General features: G+C 39.5%; 1 protein-coding gene across 2 annotated transcripts in view; it reads right to left on the reverse strand.

Moving 5' to 3' along the window:
- Nucleotides 1-6,253: 6,253 nt before the first annotated feature.
- NPHP3 (nephrocystin 3) overlaps nt 6,254-26,214 on the reverse strand; it is an 81,572-nt gene continuing 61,611 nt past the window's right edge. The window contains exons 20-28 of one of the 2 annotated variants that reach the window (XM_087712956.1): nt 18,833-19,022; nt 18,205-18,446; nt 17,229-17,304; nt 16,416-16,543; nt 14,381-14,621; nt 13,178-13,303; nt 12,500-12,615; nt 11,867-12,053; nt 6,254-6,955 (exon numbers count right to left, since the gene is read on the reverse strand). In XM_087712956.1, the coding sequence (XP_087569082.1) occupies nt 11,873-12,053; nt 12,500-12,615; nt 13,178-13,303; nt 14,381-14,621; nt 16,416-16,543; nt 17,229-17,304; nt 18,205-18,446; nt 18,833-19,022 (1,300 nt within the window). In that variant the 3' untranslated portion in view covers nt 6,254-6,955; nt 11,867-11,872. The other variant, XM_087712955.1, reaches the window with a different exon arrangement.

Here is a 26,214-nt window from a genome sequence, read left to right on the forward strand (position 1 = left end):
ACCTCCCAAGGCTTTTGGAACCATGAACAGACAGGAATAAAACCCATGTCTTTCCTGATCTTTGGAAACTTTCTGAATAGCCCTGATTTGCAATAGATGATGAATTGCCTGTTCCACTAATTGTCGTTTTGTCTTGTCTCGTGACACTGGGCACAGAACAAAATATCTTGGGGGACTGGAGAAGAATTCTAGGGAAAGACCCCACCTGATGGTTCTTAGGACCCAGGCATGTCGTTATGTCCTACCATCGATTTGTGAACACAGCTAGGCAGTCCCCTAAGGGCAGATCCTCCAGTCACTTCTGACATCTGTAAGGACAGTTGAAGACCCTTTATATGATTTCTTAGGAGGAAAATGCTGTAAAGTCCTGTTTGACCTATCCTGCTGCTGGTTTGAGATCTGTCGGGATTTAGACTGATGTTGTGGATGGGGATTGGAGAAACCCTGGTCTGACTCTCGAAAGGGCAGCCTTCTGTAGGAGGAAGGAGATGCCCTGCTATCAGGCTTGCAAAAGGTTGACTGGAGCACCTTGCACTTGTCTTTAAATTCCACTAAAAGGTGTTCTAAGGGAGCCCCAAAGAGGTGATCCCCAGCAAATGGAACAGAAGCTAACTTCCATTTGGCCCTGGCATCCACTTGCCAATACTTAAGCCTCAGCAAGCGTCTGAAGGTAATAGAAGAGGCCCTAGCTTTAGAAGCGAAACGGGCTGCGTTCAGCAATGTGTCTGCTGAAAATTCTATTGCAGCCTTTAGCTTATTTATGTCCTGGTGTGACCTAGAATAACTATTAGGGATCCTGTCCTGCAACTGCTTAATCCAGAGAAGGACCGACCTGCTAAAGAATGAAGTAGACTTGGAGGCCCTAATGGCCCAGGCCAAGGCCTGATAACCCTTGACAAACATCTGTTCAAAGCGCTTGTCATCTAGCTTAAGTGAATCCTCTGGAGCGCTAGCCACGCTAGCAGAGGAAAGTGCTACTACCGGAGGAACCTCCATTGCCTTAACCAATGCAGGACCCACATTATAAAGCCGCTTATCCTGGGCATTAGGCAGGGGACCTATGCCAGGAGAAGCCCATTACCTACATATCATGTCCATAAAAATCCTAGAAGAAACCACTTCCTTCTCCACAGTAGGTTCTAGAAAAAGAGGATCCTCAGAATCCCATCTCCACAACTGGCTCCTTAGGGGCAGGAGGGGTCTTAAACCCTGCAATTTCCTTACTCTTAAACAATAGGGAGCAGAAGAGAGCAGGCTTAAAAAGGCCCACAAAGGCGGGCTGATCAAGGTCAGGCCTTTATCCTCTGATAGATCTGAATCCTTTGCCACCTGCTCCTCCTCGTCCCCCAAGGTGGAAGGCTGAGACACCGAGACTGACTGGTCAGAAGGGGCAGGGTCTGTAGAAGCTTACTTTCTACAGGTAGTTTTGGCACCTGAGTCCTTAGATCTGGAGACAGACCTTGGGGAATCTCTGCATTGCAGTCCTGCAGCTATGCCTCTTTCGATAGATGTATACATAATGGCAGCCATGTCAGAATTAATGGCTTCGGGCGGTTGGAACTCCTGAAACCCTGGGGGAAGAAGAGGCCTGAGGCACCTCAGGAGAGGGGCATCCGCCCTCCAAAGATTCCTCCCCACTGAGGGGAATCAAAGACCCTTACGATGTTAAAGAAGAGTCCAAATTACTTCAAAAATTTTAAATATCACCTATCTAATTGCTAAAGTTGGAGAAGATAGTTAACTGCACATCCAGTCCTGGATAGACTGAGTCTAAAGCTGGGAGGAGCTATGCAAGGGGGTGTGACTTCACAGTTGTAGACTCTGTCCCATTGGTACTGGACAGAGTTAACCCAATCTGACTGCTATCGCCACCAATTGTAGAGAATCACTAAGCTAGAGTCAAACATTTTGAAAAGTGAAATTAAATGGTTAATAGCAAAGGTGTTGGTGAAATGCCAACATAAGTTTTTAAAATATTGTAAGGCAATTGCAAATAAATTGTTTGCAATTTATAAACTGACCTGAAAAATATATTGGCCAAAAAACTGGAAAAGATAAATCAGTACAGGTAGTTCTCGATTTACAACCACAATTGAGCCCAAAATTGTTGTTAAGTGAGACATTTGTTAAGTGAATTTTGCCCCATCTAATCACCTTTCTTGCCTCAGTTAAGTGAATCACTGCAGTTGATGTTAGTCATGTGGTTGTTAAATGAATCTGGATTCCATATTGACTTTGCTTGTAAGATCACAAAAGTGGATCACTTGCTCTTGGGAATTTCTAGTTGAAATTCTTTGCCTAGAAATTCAGATACAGAATTTGTATGCATGAAATAAATTCTTCTGAAAGAAAAACTTACAAATCTAGAACAGTGAATCATTCTACTATTAATAGTATCTACTGTCAAACTGTGGTCTTCCAGTCATGTTTGGCGATGAAAAGCTGACTATGAGAAAGGCTGACATGAACAATATGATGCCTTTGTTCTGTGCTGCAGGAGAAAACTTTTGAGAGTACTTTGGATAACAAGAAGATAAGAGTTTAATCTTAAAGTCAAGTTAAAGTCTAAATAAATTGCATAAAGCAAAACAAGATGGTTCAATAAAAACATTAATAAATGTTTAATATTTGATGCAAAAACAATACTGGGGAGAAGACCAGAAAACAAGATAGCTATACAATATTACTGATTGTAAACATGAATGTAATAAATAAAGCAATCACTGGCAAACAATCCTGCCAACTTATTTATTAGGTCACAAAGTCAGAATTGGCAGAATGCATGATCACAGTGATATGGATTTTTGAGTCTAGATTTGATATCCTTAAATAAGAAAATTTTTCTCACTCTAAGCTTTCAACAATCACTTTCTTTAAAGTAATGCATTTTAAATTATTGTCACTTTGGTAACATTTACTTTTAGGTTTAGAAATTTGAGAAGCATCACTAGAAATATTTGTATTGAATTCTATTGTGACCGTAATTTTAAAACAATTTTAGTATGATGCAATTTCATTCATGAAAAAAGACCTTCCAAATGAAATTTTCTACAGCTGTTTATTGAAATGCACTTATGTGACTTGCAATTAATATATAACAATGTATTATTAACTGTATTAATGTTAAAAGATTTTGCTTTTAAACATTTATCTTTTGAGCACAGGAATCTAATTTGCTGACTCAAATACTGTATGGTACTTCTAAAGGGTATTATAGTTTATATAGTACAGTTACTTCAATTAAGTTTTATAATTCATTTTTATAATTGTTTGCTTCTTCTTTGACGCTGAATTTGGCTAACAGTCTTGTTAAAAATAACTTCAATACCAGGAAAAAAAACATTTATTCAATTTTAATACAGCTTTTATACAATTTTAAAATATTGGCTCAATTTATGTAAAGTTCTTGAATTATATGGAAAAAGTTCATGTTGATCATTTAGAAACAATTTAAATAATTTTGTTACATAGCTTTGAAATTCAAAATGATAGAATATATAGAAAATTCAGCTTCTGGAGGAGGTCAGTTTCACTTGTTCACGTACTTTCTGAGTAGATATAGTCCACTAAACAGTTTGTTTAGTGACTGTTCAAAACACTAAAAAAAGTGAGTTATGACCATTTTTCATATTTACAACCATTAAAGCATCCCCGTGGTCATGTGATTTACATTTGGATGCTTGAAAATTGACTTACATTTATAACGGTTGCAGTGTCCCCAGGTCGCATGATAATCTTTTGCAACATTCTAACAAGCAAAGTCAATGGGGAAGCCAGATTTACTTCACAATCATGTTACTTATTGAACAACTGCAGTCATTCACTTAACAAATGTCGCAAGAAAAGTTGTAAAATGGGGCAAAACTCACTTAACAAATTTCTCATTTACCAACATAAATTTTGAGCTTTTGGTCTTAAGTTAAGAACTACCTGTACAATTTTTACCTTGATAATTTTCCATTTAACGGAGCGATTTGGATTTTTAATATGAGAAATTAGCAAGCAGCCCTCCCTAGCTCTGTTTTCAGTGGCAGAGGGTTGCAGGAGGCCATCGCAGCCAAAAACTAAGCTCACGAGGGCCACGGGCGGCCCTCCCAAACTCCATTTACGCTGGCAGAGGGTTGGAGGAAACCATCACATTCGAAAACGGAGCTTGGGTGCCCGTTTTCGCTGGCAGACTCAACCCAAGTGATGTTGAGCTGGCCACACCCACCCAGCCCCCCAAGTTCAAACACAATCCTAATGCAGGAGTTTGACATTTTGTTCTATTAGAGCAAAATTCAGGCATATGTTCAGTAGTGGCTTGAAGACACGACAATGATGTAACAACCATGCAACAATGATGCATGCAAGTGATATTACCAACAAATGCCACTTTTACATACTTGTGCCCAATAGCAATAGCAATAGCAATAGCAGTAGACTTATATACCGCTTCATAGGCCTTTCAGGCCTCTCTAAGCGGTTTACAGAGAGTCAGCATATTGCCCCCAACAATCTGGGTCCTCATTTTACCCACCTCGGAAGGATGGAAGGCTGAGTCAACCCTGAGCCGGTGAGATTTGAACCGCTGACCTGCTGATCTAGCAGTAGCCTGCAGTGCTGCATTTAACCACTGCGCCACCTTGGCTCTTGGGTGATAATGACATGTATTTGTTGTCATGTATTATGTACCTGTACCTGTTCTCATTTAATCCCAAGCTACCCTCCCAGCAGACATCCATACAGTGGGGCAAAAAAGTATTTAGTCAGCCATCAATTGTGCAAGTTCTCCCACTTAAAAAGATGAGAGAGGCCTGTAATTGACATCATAGGTAGACCTCAACTATGAGAGACAAAATGAGAAAACAAATCCAGACAATCACATTGCCTGATTTGGAAATAATTTTTTTTGCAAATTATGGTGGAAAATAAGTATTTGGTCACCTACAAACAAGCAAGATTCTGGCTCTCACAGACCTGTAACTTCTTCTTTAAGAGGCTCCTCTGTCCTCCACTTATTACCTGTATTAATGGCACCTGTTTGAACTTGTTAGCAGTATAAAAGACACCTGTCCACAACCTCAAACAGTCACACTCCAAACTCCACTATGGTGAATACCAAAGAGCTGTCGAAGGACATCAGAAACAAAATTGTAGACCTGCACCAGGCTGGGAAGACTGAATCTGCAATAGGCAAGCAGCTTGGTGTGAAGAAATCAACTGTGGCAGCAATAATTAGAAAATGGAAGACATACAAGAACACTGATAATCTCCCTCGATCTGGGGCTTCACGCAAGATCTCACCCCATGGAGTCAAAATGATCACAAGAACGGTGAGCAAAAATCCCAGAACCACACGGGGGGACCTAGTGAATGACCTGCAGAGAGTTGGGACCAACGTAACAAAGACTGCCAACAGTAACACACTATGCCGCCAGGGACTCAGATCCTGCAGTGCCAGACGTGTCCCCCTGCTTAAGCCAGTACATGTCCGGGCCCGTCTGAAGTTTGCTACAGAGCATTTGGATGATTCAGTAGAGGATTGGGAGAATGTCATATGGTCAGATGAAACCAAAGTAGAACTGTTTGGTAGAAACACAACTTGTCGTGTTTGGAGGAGAGAGAATGCTGAGCTGCATCCAAAGAACACCATACCTACTGTGAAGCACGGGGATGGCAACATCATGCTTTGGGGCTGTTTCTCTGCAAAGGGACGACTGATCCATGTACAGGAAAGAATGAATGGGCCATGTATCGTGAGATTTTGTGTGCAAACCTCCTTCCATCAGCAAGGGCATTGAAGATGAAATGTGGCTGGGTCTTTCAGCAGGACAATGATCCCAAACACACAGCCCAGGCAACAAAGGAGTGGCTTCGGAAGAAGCATTTCAAGGTCCTGGAGTGACATACCCAATCTCCAGATCTCACCCCATAGAAAACCTTTGGAGGGAGTTGAAAGTCCGTGTTGCCCAGCGACAGCTCCAAAACATCACTGCTCTAGAGATCTGCATGGAGGAATGGGCCAACATACCAGCAACAGTGTTGCCAACCTTGTGAAGACTTACAGACAATGTTTGACCTCTGTCATTGCCAACAAAGGATATATAGCAAAGTATTGAGATGAACTTTTGATATTGACCAAATACTTATTTTCCACCATAATTTGCAAAAAAAAAATTTCTAAATCAGACAATGTGATTATCTGGATTTGTTTTCTCATTTTGTCTCTCATAGTTGAGGTCTACCTATGATGTCAATTACAGGCCTCTCTCATCAAGTGGGAGAACTTGCACAATTGGTGGCTGATTAAATACTTTTTTGCCCCACTGTATATACTGTACAACTTATTATCCCATGGAAAATAAAAAAAAACATTCAATTAAATACAACAAAAAGTGCAAATGCAACTGTATACTGTGGATGTTTATTATAGTTTATTGAAACTTTACTTTCCTAAACCAATATTTGAAATTGGCTTTTTTCAGTAAAGCAAGCCCATGTTTGGGAACTAGAATACAGTTAAAGAACATCAACAATAGTTATTTCCCAGTCCTTAGAAAAGCATAAGGAATTACAGGGAAAATGGAGAATCATATCTGTATAGTACTAAATTGTAGAGTATAGTTATTATTGGACACAAATGAAACCAGAATATATTTAACGTAAGTTTTTTTTCCTATTCCAAAGTCTGTATTTTTAGCAATTAAGCATTTGTGTTATTATTTTTAAATATTTCTATTCAGATCTAGTTTTCCTATTCTCTATCTCAATCACAGGTAGTCCTCAACTTACAAACATTCATTTAGAGACCAAAGTTATAACGAAGCTGAAAAAAGTGACTTATTAATAGTTTTCACACTTGACGATTGTTGTAGTATCCCTCTGGCCACATGATCAAAATTTGGGCACTTGGCAACTTGCGTGCATTTATTATGACAGCTGCACTGTGTTGGAGTCATGTAAACACCAATTTCTGGACAAGCAAAGTCAAATAGGAGAAGCCAGATTCATTTAATATTCACATAATTCACTTAACAACTGCAATGATTCACTTAACAATTGTAACAAAAAGTCCTAAAATGGGACAAAACTCACTTAAAAATTGCCTTGCTCAGCAAACTTTTGGGGTCAATTCTTATAACAAACACTACCTATATTTATCTATATAAGTGGTCAAATACTTAATTTTGATTATACATCTAATTTAAAAAAATAAAAATTTAATCTCATTATGATTAAAACCACTGCAATAATATGTAGATTGTAATTGTTCTGTTAATTTCTAGTTTCATTTGTAACTACTTTCTGCAATGAACAAAAATGGCAATCCCAAAATCCAAATTGGTCTGATCACTTCCTATTGAGGCTTGACTTTCGGAAACCAATCCCCCACTGTAGGGAGAGGGAACCGATTAGGTGCTTCCGCCCCAGGCGTCTGATGGACCCTATGGGATTTCAGACGGTGCTTGGAGAAATACCTGACACTCTCGTCCACAATCCAGTGGAGTCCTTAGTCGCTGCCTGGAATACAGCGGCGGCGGGGGCTCTAAACCGGATTGCGCCTTTGTGACTTCTCCGAGGCAGCGGATCCAGGAGGGCCCCTTGGTTTACCGAGGAACTCCGGGAGATGAAGCACCAAAAGAGACGCCTAGAGTGCCGCTGGAGGGCCAGTAAATCTGAGTCAGACCGAGCACTGATGACAGCCTTTATCAGAGCCTATCTCGTGGCAATACGGGTGGCGAAATGTGCGCATCCGCTGAATCCGCTGAATCGCGCCCAGCCGCCTTGTTTAGAATAACCCGCTCCCTCTTGAAAGGGAGGGATGCGGACGACCCTTTACAGGGTAGAGCTGAGGAATTTGTTCAGTATTTAACAGATAAAGTCGCTCGGATTCGGACAGAGCTGGACTCCAATTGCACGGTACCAGCCAAGGTACCGGGGGAAGGTCTTAAGCGTATTTCATGGATTGAGTTTCAACTTGACTCTCCTGAGGAAGTGGACAAGGCCATGGGAGCGGTGAGTGCCTCCACTTGTATACTGGACCCGTGCCCCTCCTGGCTGGTCTCGATCAGCAGGGAGGTGACACGTGGCTGGATCCGGACGATTGTTAACACCTCTCTCCGGGAGGGAATTTTCCCGCTCCTCCTAAAGGATGCGGTGGTGAGACCCCTCCTGAAGAAACCTTCTCTGGACCCAGTCACTTTGAGCAACTATTGTCCAGTCTCCAACCTGCCCTTTGTAGGGAAGGTTGTTGAGAAAGTGGTGGCCTCTCAACTCCGACGGTCCTTGGATGAAACCGATTATTTGGATTCCTTTCAGTCTGGTTTCAGGCCTGGTTACAGCATGGAAACTGCTTTGGTCGCGCTGATCGATGATCTCTGGCGAGCCAGGGATAGGGGTCAACCCTCTATCCTTGTGCTCCTTGACCTCTCAGTGGCCTTCGATACCATTGACCATGGTATCCTTCTGCGACGGTTGCGAGAGGTGGGAGTGGGAGGCACCGTTCTTCGGTGGTTCTCCTCCTACCTCTCGGACAGGTCGCAGTCGGTGTTGGTTGGAGGGCAGAGATCGACCCCTAGGCCCCTTAACTATGGGGTGCCGCAGGGTTCGGTCCTTTCCCCCCTTCTATTTAACATCTACATGAAGCCGTTGGGTGAGATCATATGCCAGCACGGGATTAAATACCACCAATATGCGGACGATATGCAGCTGTATCTGTCCGCCCCGTGCCAACTCAGTGAAGTGGTTGAAGTGATGTGCCAGTGCCTGGAGGCTGTCAGGGTCTGGATGGGCATGAACAAGCTTGCACTCAATCCCAACAAGACCGAGTGGCTATTGATGTTCCCTCCCAAAGATTGGCCAAGTATTCCATCTCTCAGGCTGCGGGGTGAAATTATACGCCCCTCAGACAGGGTTCGCAATTTGGGAGTCCTCCTGGACCCACAGCTGACTTTAGAACATGATTTGTCGGCTGTGACCAGGGGCACATTTGCCCAGGTTCGCCTGGTGCACCAATTGCGACCCTACCTGGATCGGGAGGCCCTTCAGATATCACTCATGCCCTTGTGACCTCAAGACTGGATTACTGTAACACGCTCTACATGGGGCTGCCCTTGAAGAGTGTTCAAAGACTTCAGCTAGTCCAGAACGCAGCCGCGCGAGCTATTGTGGGTGCAGCCAGGTACACCCACGTCACAACTATCCTCCGCGAGCTGCACTGGCTACCCATTAGTCTCCGGACCCGCTTCAAGATGCTGGTCGTTACTTATAAAGCCCTACATGGCATCGGACCTGGGTACCTGAGAGACTGCCTCCTGCCGATTACCTCCCATAGACCGATCAGATCTCACAGGTTAGGTCTTCTCTGAATTCTATCTGCCAGCCAATGTCGGCTGGCGACTCCCCGGGGGAGAGCCTTCTCTGTTGCAGCTCCAGCCCTTTGGAATGACCTCCCCGTGGAGATCCGGACCCTTACTACCCTCCCGGCCTTCCGCAAAGCCACTAAGTCCTGGCTGCGCCAGCAGGCCAGGGGGCTTTTGAAATACTCAGCCCCATGGTAACTGTGAATGTTGTGTATTTTAAAGTGTTGTTTTGTCTATTTATCCCCTTCCCTTGTTTATTGTAAGCCGCCCGGAGTCTTTCGGGAGTGGGCGGCATACAAGACCAATAAACATCAACACCAAATGTTTGTTTGTTTGTTTGTTGGATTTATATGCCGCCCTTCTCCCAAAGTACTCAGGGCGGCATACAACATAAAAAAACACATATAACAAAAGTTAAAAAGGAAATTAAATAATCCAAAAACAAACCCAATTAATATTAACAATAAAAATTTAAAAATTAGATTAAAATTAACAATTAAATTAATCAAATTATTCTGTTCAGGCCAAGCCAGCTTGCTGGAAAAGCCAATTTTTTAGGGCCTGTCGGAAGGACCAGAGGTCAGGGATTATGTGAAGCTTCGTGGACAGCTCATTCCAGAGGAAAGGCGTTCCCACAGAGAAGGCTATCCCCCTGAGGACGTGCTACCACACTCTCAACAACCCTCGCTACAAAGCGAAGGTTGGAGACCAGACGATAGTTGGCTAAAGAAGCTGGGTCCAGGGAAGGCTTCTTAAGGAGGGGCCTCACCACCGCCTCCTTCAAGGTGGTGGGAAAGAACCCCTCTCTCAAAGAAGTGTTGGTAATTGCCTGGAGCCAGCCTCGTGCCACCTCCCGGGAAACTGAAACTAACCAAGAGGGACACGGGTCCAGCACCCAAGTGGCAGCACTGAGTCTCCCCATAACCCTGTCCATGCCCTCGCGGGTCACAGGGTCAAACTCATCCCAGATAGTCTCCACAAGATTCATCCCCATTGACTCGCCCAAATCTATCCAGAGTCCAAGCCTGTCCAGATCTGAGCGATTTTATCCCGCAGATACTGAACAAATTCTTCAGCCCTACAAGAACTCTTTCCCAGTTCTTTGGTTAAGTAAGGAGCGGGTCACCCTAAACAGGGCGGCTGGGCAGTTATCTGCGGACGTGATAAGAGCGGAAAAATGTTGCCATTTTGCCACTTTTATTTCCACTAAGTAGGATTTAATATGAATTCTTACTAGTGTTCAATCAGATTCGGACTGGCTGGCCCTCCAACCACTCTCTAGGCGTCTTTTCTGGCGTTTCATCTCCCGGAGCTCCTCGGTAAACCAGGGAGCTACCCGGGATCGACACCGGGTCAGAGGCCGCAAAGGCACAATGCGATCCAAGGCCCCAGTGGCCACCCTATCCCCGGCTTCCACTAGGGCTTTGGTCAAGCTGTGAGCAAGGGATCCAGGAAAAGTCCCAAGCTCCATCAGGAACCTTTCATGATCCATCAGGCGAGGCACCTGGGGTGGAACCATCTAGTCGGTTCCGCCTCCCTGCGGCAAGGAGTAGCAGTATGGAAGTCAACCGTGATGAGGAAATGATCAGACTATGACAAGGGTTGGATAGAAATATCCCCTAAATCTAGATCATTCATCCACTGTCCAGAGACAAAAATCAGGTCGAGCGTGTGTCCCCTGTTATGGGTGGGGTCTTGAATTAACTGAGTTAGGTCCATAGCGGTCATGGAAGCCATGAACTCTCGAGCTGACTCGGATGTCTTGTCAATGGAAGGGAGATTGAAATCCCATAAGCCTGGGGAAATCAACCGCCAATCTGGCTAACACATCCAGCAGTTCCAATGAAATATAGCAGGGAGACAGGTAAGTAACAAAAAGGGCCACCTGAACTCCAAGGCCCCATTTCACAAAAAGGGACTCACACCCGCCTATCTGAGACACAGTGACCTCCTGAGGTCCAAGACTTTCCCTAATAACCACTGCCACCCCCTTGCCCCTGCCCTGGGCTCTCGGCTGGTGAAACGCTCGGAAGCCTGGTGGGCACAATTCACTAAGGGGAACACCCCCTCATGGCCCAACCAGGTCTCTGTAATGCACACCAGGTCCGCTCTACCCTCTTGTATGAGGCCATAAATGAGGGGAACCTTATGTAACACGGACCTGGCGTTAAGCGACACCAGCCGGAGACCAGGGTCCTGTAATCCCGAGCACCCGGGGGTGCAAGAAGGGCGAGTAAATGGCCAGTAAATTATTTTTACTTACTTAATGGGGAGAGAGCGAACAACTCAAGTTGTTTTTTAAAAAGGTAGAAAAAATTAATAGACTAATGGATAACTTTTTTTGAAAAATTAGCCAAATCTTTAAAAACAGTGGGCCTTTAGCTGAATATAATATGCTCAAAATCAGTGTCAATAAACTAACACAAATCTTTAACTTTTTTTCTCTTCTCTTTTCCCACTCTTAAAATGGAACCTTATTTCTTTTCAGCAAAAATATTTCCTTCTAATGATTAATATACTACCTTCCATTATCTTGGTCCATGTTGAAAATACATGTTGTGAGAAAAAGCACTTTTAATGCTGAGTGTATCTCCAGTTGATGAGTGATGGGAAGTAGCTTTTCCACCCATTATCAACATCTCTTCTTCTTTAATTTCCATGGATTTCTTATAGAGCTCAGCAGCCTTCTCAAACTCACCCACTTCATAGCTTTGGTGAGAAAAGAAAGTAGGATTTAATAATGTCTTAATAAAGGTCTCTTGTTTGACCAGGAGGTTGAATTAGAGGACCCCTAAGATCCTTTTTAATTCTATTATTCTGTTAAAGACTCATAATCTACATTTAGTACCTAATCCTTACACCAGGTCATCTGTATACACATAAACATCCACCATCTTTCCTATTACAGCCCAGATTCAATAATATGGAGAATTTTTTATTCAGTCATATGCAGCCTCCATCCTTAGCTAGATTTTGCATAGACTAGAAATAGACTGAATGCCTCAAAATATAGCTGTATAAATTCTTCTGATAGTCAATATCATCAGTCTTAAATTTAAAATGTTTCCATTATATCATCAATATAAATGTTAGAGGCTGCTATAATTAGTGGCAATTTATTTATCCAGAATAGAACAAGCACGTTTACTTGTTACCTTAGCACAGCCAAATTTTTTAATGTTTCCCCTACACGAGGATGCATATGCCCAAAGCTGTCTTCATAAATTTTCAGTGCACGTTCATACAGAGGCAATGCTTCCTGATGTTTTTTCTAAAAGAGATAAGAAAAAAAAATAGGCATGTATTTTTTTAAAAATTTATTGAAATTCATTTTAAAGTCTGTTTGCCTATAGGACAAGGTTGATGCCTACAGGAAGTGAATATCCCCTCTCCCAAAATTTTAGCAGTTATTACAGTAAGTAAAATAATGTGCAAACATAAGATCCTTCCTCCCTTTCTTCTTCTATCCACGAGAAGGACAGATTTGTGGGGAGGAAAGTTTAAGTTTCTCCATGAATTTCAAACTCAAAATTGACTAGCCACTGACCCATTCCTGAATATGTGCCCTTTCTCTGAGTTTCTTTTTTTAAATAGCCAGGAAAAATATGACTGGAAAAAAACCCTATATAATTTCATATAATAAGCAGCACATTGATGCACATCCTACTTCTGTATCTATATCAATTTGTCTCAAATTAAAGTATTTTCACTTGTTTTCATGCTAATGACATTTGCTAATCTGTGTTTTTCAGAGTACCCAAGATATGAGTTTTAGGATAAACATATATATCATCATATATTTTACTTTTTTTTATTAAGGAAAGAAAACCTACCATTTGACAATAAAGAACTGCCAGATTTACTAAAGCAGTAGCCACACTTGGATGTTTTGGACCAAAGGATTTTTGTCTGATTTCAACAGCAAGCTCATACAGAGGAACAGCTCTGTCAAGCTTTCCCTAGGAAACAAAGCAAGCATGAGCTAGCTAAAAGTACATCAAAACCAGGGATAAAATCCTCCCGATTCAGCCTGCGCGATTGTCAGAAGCTATTTTTTAAGATTTTTAAAGCATTTAAATTTTTTAAAGCTTTTTAAAAAGCTGAAAGTAAAAAAAGTTGGGCATACCCACCCACCAAGCCACAGCCACAGAACTGGAGGGGGGGGGGATTAGATTTCACCACTGATCAAAACAAAAACTTTGCAAAACAGAAACGTTTACATTCTGGGTGTTTTTTTCCTTCCTTTCTTTCCACAATTCAGTCTTGAATAGTGATAACTCCACAGACAAGTCCATACATTTTTAGGCAGCATTTATGGAAGTGGTTTGCAACTGTTTTTTTTTCCTAGAACTGAGACAGAGTGTCTGTCACAAATTCATCTGGTTGACTTTCATATAGGAGTATATCTCATATTTCTCTGCTCTTAATCTAGTGCTTTAACCAAGAGATTGGTGCTTCTTAAATTGGGGGTAATTTAAGCATATTCTGGAGGTAATGAAGCAATTTACAATTGCTTGTTTCTGAATGAGAATCTACTTTGGCGTTGCTGGGGTTGCTGCCAAGGTATTTGTGTATAATAGCAGTCTAGGATCTTTTCCTGCCTGGAAAAAGAGGTTACGGGGTTAGTTTAAGAAATATGCTAGAGATGTGCAGAACAGTTTGAATTACAAACACTTTGAGCACATAGTAACTGATTCAGGTAACTTGTATACAAAGCAAAATAGGTAGATGTTTGTTCAAGTAGCATCCAGAAACAGGATCATTTTTCTGGATGGGAATTAAAATTTCATATGGAAAATGTATCAAGTGTTGTATTTCAGATAACAAGATGAAGCCCAATTTTCAACTCACAAGCAGACCAAACTGTCCTCTTTATAGGCCCAAATTCACATCAGTAGTATGTAATCAGAGATAAAACGGTTTTGCTTCCCAGCTTGGGGCACTAATGCCAATAGTCCAACCCAGTGATGATCAATGATCAGAAATTCCAGGCATTAAATTCTAAAGTATCCATAATGTTAGATATCAATACTTACCAGCTTTTTGTAAAGCACAGCTAGATGTTTCACAGTGTAAGCCAAAGAAGGATGGTCAGATGCTAATGCTCCTCTCCTGATGTTCAATGCTCGCTCATACAATTCCTCTGCCTTGTAATAGTTCTTCTTTTCATTGTTGAGTGCTGCTAAATTGTTCAGTGACTGAGCACAATCAGGGTGACTGGGTCCAAGAACCCGTTCTCTCATTTCCAAAGAGCGTTTCAAGAAAAGTTCTGCTGTCCTATCAGCCAGTTTAGAAATAAGTATCAGTGTATATTGTCATGTCAATGGCACATCACTGTAATAACGCTAACAAACAGAAAGGTTGCTAATTTATTTTAATGAAAACACCCATGCCCAAGAGGTTACCAGAAACAGGCATATAATGATAGTCATATCACCATCCCTGCCCTGAAGTCGTGGCTAATGCCACACTCAAAACCTAAGAGGACACATTTCAGAGAAGGGAGCCTTCCCTTCAGTGGCTCAGTCACAGAGATCAGGTCAGCCCTCATCCTCAAAACATGAATGGATAGCAACAAATCTGCATTCAAGATAATAATTAAGTCATGTCACATTCCAGTTGAAAAATAATGTAGAAAGAAAATCACACAATTTGCTACCAGGTTTAGTTTTGACATTAAATTCTATTACCTGATTATTATTAGTAGTAAATGACTCTTTTTAATTTAGTATCTGTATAAATTGAGATAAGTATGATTTATTAATAAAAATACCGTGTTTCCCCAGTGAGTCAGTGGCCGCTCTGGATGTATGCTCTATGATTGTACGCTCTGGGAGTACGCTTTGGTGGCAGCCGGCTCACAACTATAAAGCGTATGCCCAGAGTGGTCACTGCCGGAAGACTCGGTTTGGAAGCTGCTATAAAAGTCATGCTGGGATGGTGGCGGCGGGAGCAGAGGTGCTCTGGCTCTGCAAAGAGAGCTGGGCAAGGCATCATGAGGCTGGGAGGCGCATGAGCGGGAGCGGAACAACTGCTTGCGCAACCCCCTCTCTAGCCATGTAGAGCACCATTCACTGGCATTTCAAAGGCACAAAGCTGCGGAAGCAGGGCGGCGGCGAACAGGTGCTCGCATGGCTTGGCGATACCCTTAGGTCAGTGAATGGCGCTGTGCCCGGCTGGAAAGGGCGGTGACCGCGCAACACAGCCGTTTGCCCCTGAGCCTGTGCCTGGCTTTTGGGGAGCCTGCTCGCAAGACAGTAGCTGCCCAGCAACCCCCCTCTCCAGCTGGGCATAGCGTCACTCACCAACCTAGCAGTATCCCGAAGGCACCAAGCAACGTGATCACCTCCCCCCCCCCCCGGTTCCTGCGACTTGGCACCTTCAGGATACCGCTAGCTTGGTGAGCGGTGCTTTGCCTGGCCGGAGGTGGGGTTGTCCAGGGGGCCTATTTGCAGGGGAGGGCTTATATTTTTACCCACCCAAAAATGTGGCATGGCCTTATTATCAGGACATGTCATATGTTTGGAAAAACATGGTAGTTACTTTCCTTTCCATGAATTACAGATAGAGATCTGATCTGCTTAGTCAGTTCTTAAGATTTTCTTATCAGAAAAAAGCCTATAATCAATAATTATCAAACAGCTTAAATTAAATTAATATACACACACATACTGAACATAACATGTCTGAACTCCAATTCTGTAGTCATCTAGGAAATGTGATTGGCCAAAATATTTTGAATTCATACTATGTGATCTACATAAGAATAAAGCTGTCTTTAATATCATGCTTTGTACTGGCAAATAAATATCAAGTTTTCCTTTGAGACTGATAAACTTAACATTTTACATTTTTTTATTACAAAGGTTAACGCAATCACAAAGGCCATTCATTTTAATTACATTAATTTTTCTATCCTTTAAGCAAGTAGAAAATATTCATTTAATATTCTTAATATATTTATTAAAAAGCTATTCAATATCACTATTTCCAGAAATGGAATTCTTGATAGAAGATATCAAAAAACCATTCAACTTAAGATATATCAGTTGTCACCTGGTTGTTACTTACTCTAGATTATTCTGAAGATAGTAGAGAACTCCAAGCTCATTAAGTGTTTGAGCATTATCTGAGGTATCTTTACCTAAAGTCAGCTCTTCCAACTGCAAAGATCGTTGACGAAGAAGAGCAAATCCATACTAAAACCAAATGAGGAAATTATTGCCTTGATATTCTACTGTCCAATAGTAAAACTAAGGAAAAACATGCTTGGCGTCAACCTGAAGAATTCATGACATAATCTGAATATGGATTGTTCTACAAAAAAAAATGCATGCATTACAAACTAGTGTACAAAAGGTCCTCTCCGGTTTGATACTATATTTTAAAGCAAGGAAAGGAGAAGGTTAAATTATATTATAAAGTATATAAATATATCCCCCAAATTACCTATCCATTTAGATGAGAAACAGAGAAGGAAAGAGAACATTTGCATGAAAAATCTCCCTTCTTAAAAACAAAAGCTAAAAAAGAGGGGGGAGAAAGAGAAATAAGTAGGAATGACAGTACTGCTAGACATTTTCTCAGAATTATAAAAATACTTCTGATTTTTAAAAGCTTTGAGAAAAAGGAATCAAAACAATCTATTTTTATATGGAAAGTAATATAGCTAAATGTGATATAAAACTTTCAAGTTGTATTCATAAATGACACTTGAATTAATTTACTGCAATTGACAAAACTATGTAAATGAATACATACTAACAAGAATGCCAATCTAATTTGACAATAATTTGCCATTTTTCTAAAAATGGTGACTCAAGCCAACTGTCATTGCTTTTATAAAGACATTGAACACTATTCAGTGAAGTTACATGCATTTACCAGACTGCCTTTCCGTCTTGCAGTTTTTTGCTGAATTTTGAAGGATTTCTTCCTAAGATGTTCAGCTTGTTCAAATCTAAAATGAAAGATTCTATTAATAATAACAGTGGTAGATCAACAGAAATTTTAGCAGTAGAATATATTTAGAAGATCATCATTTCTCAGGATGTAATGGGTATTGGTTCCAAATAGAGAGGCCCTGCCTAAACAGGACTGTATAACTCTTCTTTAGAATATTGCTGCAGGCATCAACATATATAGATTTAAACCTTTTCCTTCTAATTTCATCTTTATGATTTTTCTTTCAGTTGTTCCCTTATTAAATCTGGCACAATGCAGACATCCAGGTTAATATGTAGCTTTCATGTAAGTATTGGCTATGAATATGAATGTTTGAACTTGAACTGTTGTTCTGGTTGAATTCTGATGATTCTATAACTAATCAGTATTATTTTCTTGGCAAAAATATTTTCTATTTTTTCTTCCATGATTTTTTTAGTTCCTAACGCAGCTTATGAGTTCTGATATTTTCTGCTTCACTTCCATCAGTGTATTTAGCTTTGTCCAAACTTAGCAATTTTTTTGTAAATAAGCTAAGTTGAAACCAAATTGAAGGAATTCTTTAAAATGATATTTCAAAACTTTAGCTACAGTGATTTACAAAATGAATGAGGCAGGTAAGACATAAACTAAGAAATATAGTAAAACAAATAAAAATATCTTTGTTTTATATACTGTATTACTTTCCAATCCTCCCTAATTTTTCTCCTAGGTTTTCATTAGATACAGATGAATTAATTAACTATTTAAAATCATTCTCAAACTTCAAAAATTTCATTCCCTGGCTATTGCCCCCAATGTTCTCAAACCCAATTTCTTGGCCAACTCAATACCAAGAAAATTCTAGCAGCACCCGAGGAAAATCTTGTTAAAAATGAAAGGGGGACAAGTTCTGGATAAAATGTTTTTTCCTTACTTGTTCTGCTTCTGATATAATGTTGCCAGAGCATCAAGTTCACGAGCTATCCTGAGATGATCAGATCCATAAGCATTTTCAGAGATTTCAAGTGCTTGTTTATATAACTGCTCAGCATTGCCATATTTCTTCCATTGCACATAAACACTAGCTAATTGATGAAGTGACTGGGCCACTTTGGGATGATCTGGATCAAGAGCAGTCTCTCGAATCTCCAGTGAGCGCTGCAATGGAGCAATTGCCTGTGAAGAAGGTGGGTTTTTCTTTTTAGAAAAGGATGGACAGTAACACACACAAACACATACACACACATACACACACACAAACACACCTACCTGGCCCTAGGCTTAATGCCAGTTGTTGGCTTAATTCTACATGAGGTTGTTTGATTCAGTAAAAATGATAATATAAAATCAGGTGCATTGATTAATCAATCACACAGCTAAACATATACAGATATCTTATATCTGTTGTCAAATTTCTATAATCATGAAAAATAAGAAGCATCCTTAATTAGAAGACTAAGGTTGATCAAATAAAAACTCAAGTTTCTCCAGAAATCTGATTCTACATCTGCCACTAAAAAACAGAGATCTGAATGTGTCTTCTTTTCTGGAGAGGTACTTACCTGACTGAGAAGACCTAGGTCTTTAAGAAATTGTCCCAGGGTCTCATAAAGATCAGCCAAACAGATCATGCTTTCTTCTCCTTCACAATTTTTCTCATATAACTTTAGAGAACTAAAATATTCTACTGCCATGGAGCTCTTATCTTTTCCAAGAAGCTGCCAGTAGCTGAGTAGTTCTGCAAAATGTCCCCTATAAGCAGTAAATATAACTCATTAAAACATTCTAGAATCTTATTGGTCAGGTTAATATATTGTGTGAAGTAATTACATAGATTGTTTGCTTTTGGTTTAGCACAACAGCTTTTACTTTATAGGTGAATTGGACCACAATAAGTGGCTCATAGTGTTTTTTTTTCCACTACAGCAATGTATGAACCAATCTGGCAATACAAAATAAACACATACCAATTTTATAAAGACACTGAAATACAAACATTTTCAACAGGTGCCTATGTATCTTATAATCTATCCCTGCCACACTGCCTTTGAAACACTTAGCATACAATTTTAAAAGCTAGTGGTCTGGATCGTGGCTGTCCTTCTTATAGAACTGCATTGTTCTGTTAGGAAATAATGCTTTTGACAATAACATCAAATTAAAAACTTTACAGCAATGTAGAATCATACTCCAAAACAGGAGTGAAATGCTACCGATTCAGGCCGAACCAGTAGTAAAAATGCTACTGGTTTGCCAAAACTGGAATAAACAAATGCTTTAAAAAGTAAAAAAAAAAAAAAAAAAGTTTAATCACACATCACAGCTTTTTAAGCATTTTTTTTACCACCAGTTCAGGTAAAATGCTAAAAGGTTTTTAAAAGGTTCCAACAATGAGCTGTGACAATCAGCTGTGCTGCACGATTGTCGAACCTTTATTTGTATGTGAAGTCCAGCTGCTTTTGCATTGTGTGAGTCAGTTCTATAGCTTTTGTTATTTTTGTGTAAAGTGTAATAGTTGGTTTTTGAACTCTCTATGACTCTGTGAGGTTCCTGCTTGTTGCCCGCCTGGTCACATGACCACCAAGCCATGCCCACCCAGTCACATGTCCACCAAGCCACACCCACAGAAGCGGTAGGGAAAATTTTTGAATTAACCACTGCTCCAAAAAGTAAAAATTCATAAAACATGTATTTAATATATCTAGATTTTATAGCTACCTAATTTGTGTAATTAGGACCCTAAGAAGCATAAATCAAATAGCTCCCTCCTTCCAAATATAAAATATTTTATGGCAAATAAAACAAACATGAATCAATATAAAATTCAACACATTTTGCAAGATCTTGAACTCAGAACCTCATATTCTAAGATTAAAATAGGGTGATCAAATTTATAAAAGAGATCAGAGAGAGCTGAAGTGCCTCAGTGAGACAGTCAGGAAATCTGTAGGCTCTGAAGAGCTTCACATAAATTCTGGCTGACAAACCATTGCCGGGGGGGTCTTCAGACCAGAACTTTCTTGGAGGGAAAGTGAAGAAGGAGTTGCATTTCAACAGACCAAGAGGAATGTAAATGGTTCCTCGCAGGTCAGAGACTAGCTCTCTGAATCGGCGGCAGGGGAGGCAACATTGTAAAATGGCTGCTACAACGCTGAGGGATCTGGATTAAGTATCGAGCAGCGGTGGTGATTAGAAGAAGTGCAGAGATCTGGTGAGAAGATTTAAATAATCAACTGACACAAATCAGAATTTGGAAATGGGAAAGAACTTTGTGAATATAAAATACTATTAATGGACAGATTGGGAATTTGGCAGAAAGGAAAGAGAAAAAAAGAAAAAAAATGTCGTTTAAATGGTTAAGACCAAAAAGAACTGCTTGCTTTAAATAACTTGGACACAGAAATGAGAATTGGCTACCCATTGAAATAAAAAGCTTTGAATGTGGATTTGAAAAGACTATGTCTTTAAAAAGAAGTTAACTGACAATTGGGAATCTCATGGAAAAGAAGGAGGGAGGGGGAAATGGAGGCTAAAATACCAAGACTAAGGAAACTTGTTTTGCTCTAATCTACACATCTTAAGCCACCCTAATTAACTAGAGGTGGAAAATAACTAAAGGAAGAATCAAGAAGAAGTTTTTGTCTCTCCCCTGTCGGTAATTTTATCTTTTTTGGATTTAAAATTAGAAAGCTGTACAAACAAGTTCAAAGAACTGAGGAGCTGCATTGCCATTTGCCAGAAGGAAGAAAAACACTACTTGAAGAACATGAAAGCAAAACTTTACCATTTAAGGAGATTTTGTTTTTGCACAGATCATTTGGTTTTGCCCCTGGACAGTTATGGAAGAAAAGAAGACTGTTTTCTTCCTTTTTTTTTTTTTTAGCTGAACTGGAATATTTGAGCTGGATTAGAATTGGAAAATAAGAAGAAACTGTGGAACCTAAATTGTAATTATAATGTATTTTAAAAGATAAAAACTGAAAATTTTAAACTGGACACTATGAAAAGTTGGGAATTTGAAGAAATATGCAAGATTATAAAAAATATGCATGAGTCATTAAAATTAAATAGAGATGTGAAGTTAGATATTAAGGAGAAACAAGAAGCGAGGGAAGAAGGAGGAAAAGAAAGTGGAACTACAGAAAAAGCAGTAGAAAATAAAAAAACCAGATAAAAGATTTCACTGGGTTTGACAGTGGCATAGGAAAAATTGAAAAGGGGGATATGGATATGTCCCAACAAGGAAAGGGAAGAGGATTATAGAAGGAAAGGAAATGGCCGGCAGGCATAGAGAAGAAAGAAGGGAATGAGTATACCACAAAGAAAAAACACAATAATAAAAGAAAAGAAGGAAAGAAGACAAGGAGACAGATAACTTTGAGGAGTACATGCCAAATGGCGCAGCAGAGGGTGATAAAAAAGTATGATGGACTTGTAAAAAGGTTAAAGCATTTTGGATAAAAATATGGTGGATTATGCAAAATGTTCTTTAAAAAAGGATAAAGTTTACCCCACAGTTATTCCTGTTAGGTATAATTACTGACTGTACAGTTATAGAGACTAACTTGATTTTGCATTTAATAACGGCAGCAAGACTGTTGGTGGTGCAATTCTGGAAGAAGGAAGATTTGCCTATTATTCAAGAATGGACATTAAAAGTAACAAACCTAGCAGAGATGACTAAAATATCAGCATATCTCAATGATACTCAAATGAGAGATATAAACTGGAGTGGAGAAGATGGATTGACTATATTCAAAATAAAGAAATTCCAGATAGTTTATGACTGAAGAAACAAGGAATGATATAATCTGTTTAGAGTTAGCCTAGCAAAGAGGAGTTAAAGCTCAAATGAAAGATGATACTAACTTTCTTTAAGTTTATTTTAGAATATCTTTCTAAAGATTTATACCCTGCATTGGTTCTGGGAAGTCGGGGCGGGAAAGGTTGGGGGTGTGGGGTTCAGGGGGGAGGGCGGGGGGGGGGAGGTAAACATTTGTAAAAGTTTTTTTTCTAAAATTTTCAATAATAAAAAAAAAGTCATGGAAGGAAGAATATATACCTAGTAGAAAGAAAAAGCAGAAGTTTAGAGTTGTGATAAAAGGCTCACTAGGAAGAAGTGAAAAGGATAAAGGGGAGGGGGAGTGAAGATTAACAGGAGACAGGAAGACGGGAAGTACACACACACACACACACACACACACACATACACACATAAAGGAGTAATTATATTAATATGAATGATTAGTTAATTGGATATTTAGAAATTTCTATGTGGAGAATATAAGTGAGAGATATGTGATTTGTTCTTTTACATGATAGTTAAACTGAGTTGTTAATTAACTGAATAACAAGGATGATAATGAAAAGATAATTAAATATAAGTTAAAATATATGGAATATGGATGTTATGAAGATAAGTACATATAGCACATTTTAGAAGATGAATATAAGTGAGGTGCATATTGCCTGCCATGTTATGTAGCAGATTAATGGAACTGTAATAAGCATTGAATAGCAAGGATTGTAACCAAAAGATAAATGTAAACTAAATAATGAAATTGGGGGGTGAGGGGATGGAGGCGAACTTGGAATATATTTTTAATGAAAAAAAATAACTGAGATTATAAAAAGAGAACTAAAAACTTGGGGAATGTAATGATGAAAATAGCTAGAAACTTTAACCAGGCCCAAACGTTGGCCAAAAAAATTAGCTGAGGGGGGGGGGGATAAAAAAGGAGCGTATGTTAAAATTATTAATATGAAATATGTTTATTAAAATGAAGCTACTAATACCATCAACATTAAATGGAACCTGCTCAGATGCTGAAATACACCATGCAAACGAGATGAAGAGAGTGGAAGAGAGAAGGGAAACAAGAGAAGGAAGAGAGGGGTTAGGAGAGGGGGGGAGAGGAGGAGAGAAAGAAGGAGTGGAAAGAGGAGAGAGGAGAAGGAGAGAGGAAGGGGAAATAGAGAAGAGAAAGATGACAGAGGGAAGAACGGAGGTAGGGAGGAGGAGAAAGGGAGAAGAAGCAAGAAAGCGATGGATAGGGTAATACATATGGTGTATGGAAAGCAGAAATCAAATGATAGTCTTTAGGGGTTGATGGTAAGACAACTTGTCATACTATTGAATAATACAAAATAGTGTTGATTATGATGTAATGGTATACATCTAGTTATTTGTATTTAAATACAAAAATAAAAAACTTATTAAAAAACTTATAAAAGAGATCCAATCTTAAAACATGTGTTCCTTATCAGAACATCATATTTTGAAACCAGATTATTTCTGCCATACTCAGAATAGATTTGGAATGTTTCATGGTCAGAACTTGTTTGCTTTACAATGTTTCAACAATTGTAGTTATAGGTTTTGAAATTACAGCAATTTCTTTTTCTTTGCCATTCTTATATTATTATTATTCCATTTAAAAGGATATAAGGTATAATTTGGAATGTATCGTTTACCATCCTTCACACCTGCTATGACACCACCTTATTTTCTCTTTCTTTTCTTTTCTCCCTCCCTTCCTTCTCTACTCCCTTCCTTCCTCCTCTCCTTCCTCTTTTTTCCCTTACTTCTCCCCTACTCCTACCCTCTGTCTTCTCCTTCCTACCCTCTCTCCTTCTCTTTTTCTCTCTTCCTCCCTCCTCTCTTTCTCTTTCTCTCCCTCCCACCCACCTCTCCTTACCTCTTTCTTCTTCCCCTACATCCCCTCCACATCTCACCTTATTTTCTTTCTTTTCTTTTCTCCCTCCCTTCCTTCTCTACTTCCTTCCTTCCTCCTCTCCTTCCCCTTCTTCCTTCCCTTACTTCTCCCCTACTTCTACCCTCTTTCTTCTCCTTCCTACCCTCTCCTTCTTTTTTCTCTTCCTCCCTCCTCTCCTTCTCTTTCTCTCCCTTCTACCCACCTCTCCTTACTTCTTTCTTCTTCCCCTACCTCTCCTCCACATTTCTTCTTCTTCTCCTTCTCTCTCTCTCTCTCCCATCCTCCACTTCTTTCCTTTCCTTCGTCCCTCCATTCCCTACTTCCTTCCTCCCCTCCTTTCCTTCCTTTCTTTTTCTATTGTTATAGGTGTCTCTTTCAAATCCAGTTTATGTTTTCTTGAGGGTGTTATTTCCACAAGTCCATTTTTTTCATATCATTTCCTTTTTTCTCTATCCTTCTACAGTCTATATGCCAGCTATCATCCTGATTTGATTTCACCAATCATGACCCCCTTGTTTTACTCATAATTATTATTTTTGAGAGTTGTTCTATTCTTTCATTGCTTTTTATTTCTTTGCTCCATCCATCTATACCAATTAACCCATATCTGGTCTACTTTCAATTTCTTAGGAATATTAAACATCTGGGCTCTTTTTTTTTAGTGCGTTCAGTCCATTCAAGTTTATTGACATAATTGTTATTTCTTGATCCATCTTTAGTTGAGATTGTTTCTTTTACTTCTAGTTTGTATCTGACTTTTCCCTCTCGCACCTTCCTTCTCTGCTCTTTCTTGCCTCTGTTCTTCTCTCCTGCTTCTTCCACTGTCTTCTAATGTTTCTTCCTCTTGACCTCTGCATTCTAGTTCCTATTTGCTTCCTTGTTCTCTTTCCCTACTGCAGTGTTCTTCATAGAATTTGTGTGCTTCTTCTAAATTCTCTATCTTATATCTTTTTCCTTGCCAAGATACCAGAACCCCTTCTGGTACCAACCATCTGTACATTATTCTATTTTTATTTAACTCGTTTGTTAAGAATTGGTATTGCCTGCGTTGTTCCCGAATTCTCCGTGGGATCAGTTTAAGCGTGGTCAGCTCTTTTCCCTGTAGTATAATCGTCTCTTCTCTAGTTTTTTTGTACACTTCATCTCTGGCAGTTTTCCTAGCGAACCTTACATGCACTTCTCTCGGGAGACTATTTCTTCTTGCGTAGTTAGCAATGTTCCCTCTAATTTTTTTTCAGTATGAGCGGAAAAGTATAGTGTTTGAGCTGCACAGTTTCATGCCTGAGCACCTAAGAGAGCAACAGTTTGAACTGCTGTCACGTCTGCTGGACATTTGCGCAACATTCCAAGCCTCAAGCGCCGATTGCGAGTGAGGTTTCAGCCTGAGGAATGCCAGGCATGAAAAGTGCCACTCAAACACTATACTTTTCCGCTCAACCTGACAAAAAAAAGGCTCTCTGCTCAGCTTTTAGATTGTTAGACTGGCTAGACAGAGACATGGCACCAACAGGGTCCTGAGTCCTGGCATTTTGCAGGCAACCTGTCCTCTCACATACCTTTGGAATGCAACCCATCACATTTGAATTAGATTTTGCCAATTATCCTATTAAAAGATAATGCTATTATTCTAAAATATGACTAACTCAATATTAAAAACTGTAAATATTTAATGCTGATAAATAATAGCAGTAATTGTTATTTAGTATGATTAAAATCAGTATTGATATATCAATATAATATCTATCAAAATTGACAATAAACACTAAAATAACAATACAAATATATAATGTGGAATATAAATGTAATAAATGTAATATATAAATGCAACATAAATGTAATAAAATAATTTATCATGAAACTCTCCCGCTTTAAAGTAGTAAGATCAATTAAATAGTCTAGCAAGTTTGGACAATATGCTATATGTTATGTTACTTAAGAATATATATACCTCAGAATCAGATACAACATCCACATCATTTCCAACTGAGTCAATAAAATCATATGCCATGCCAAAACTATTTTAAATAAAGATATGAAATTAATCAAGTCTTGCATTTATTTTTCAAAATGAATGTACAATTTTTTTATTATTTAAGTTTTGTACCCTATCTTTTCTAACTAACGTTAAGTTTAAAAAGATGTTACATCAGACTATAATACAAGTAATTAAATGAAGATTAAAATAAGTGTTTTGGCATATTGAGCTTTTTATATTTCTTTCTTATATT

Source organism: Thamnophis sirtalis, unplaced genomic scaffold (genome assembly GCF_051295495.1).
Source record: "Thamnophis sirtalis isolate CommonGarterSnake01/CBP01778 unplaced genomic scaffold, rThaSir2_p1.2 scaffold_4, whole genome shotgun sequence".
NCBI classification, from domain to species: Eukaryota; Metazoa; Chordata; class Lepidosauria; order Squamata; family Natricidae; genus Thamnophis; species Thamnophis sirtalis.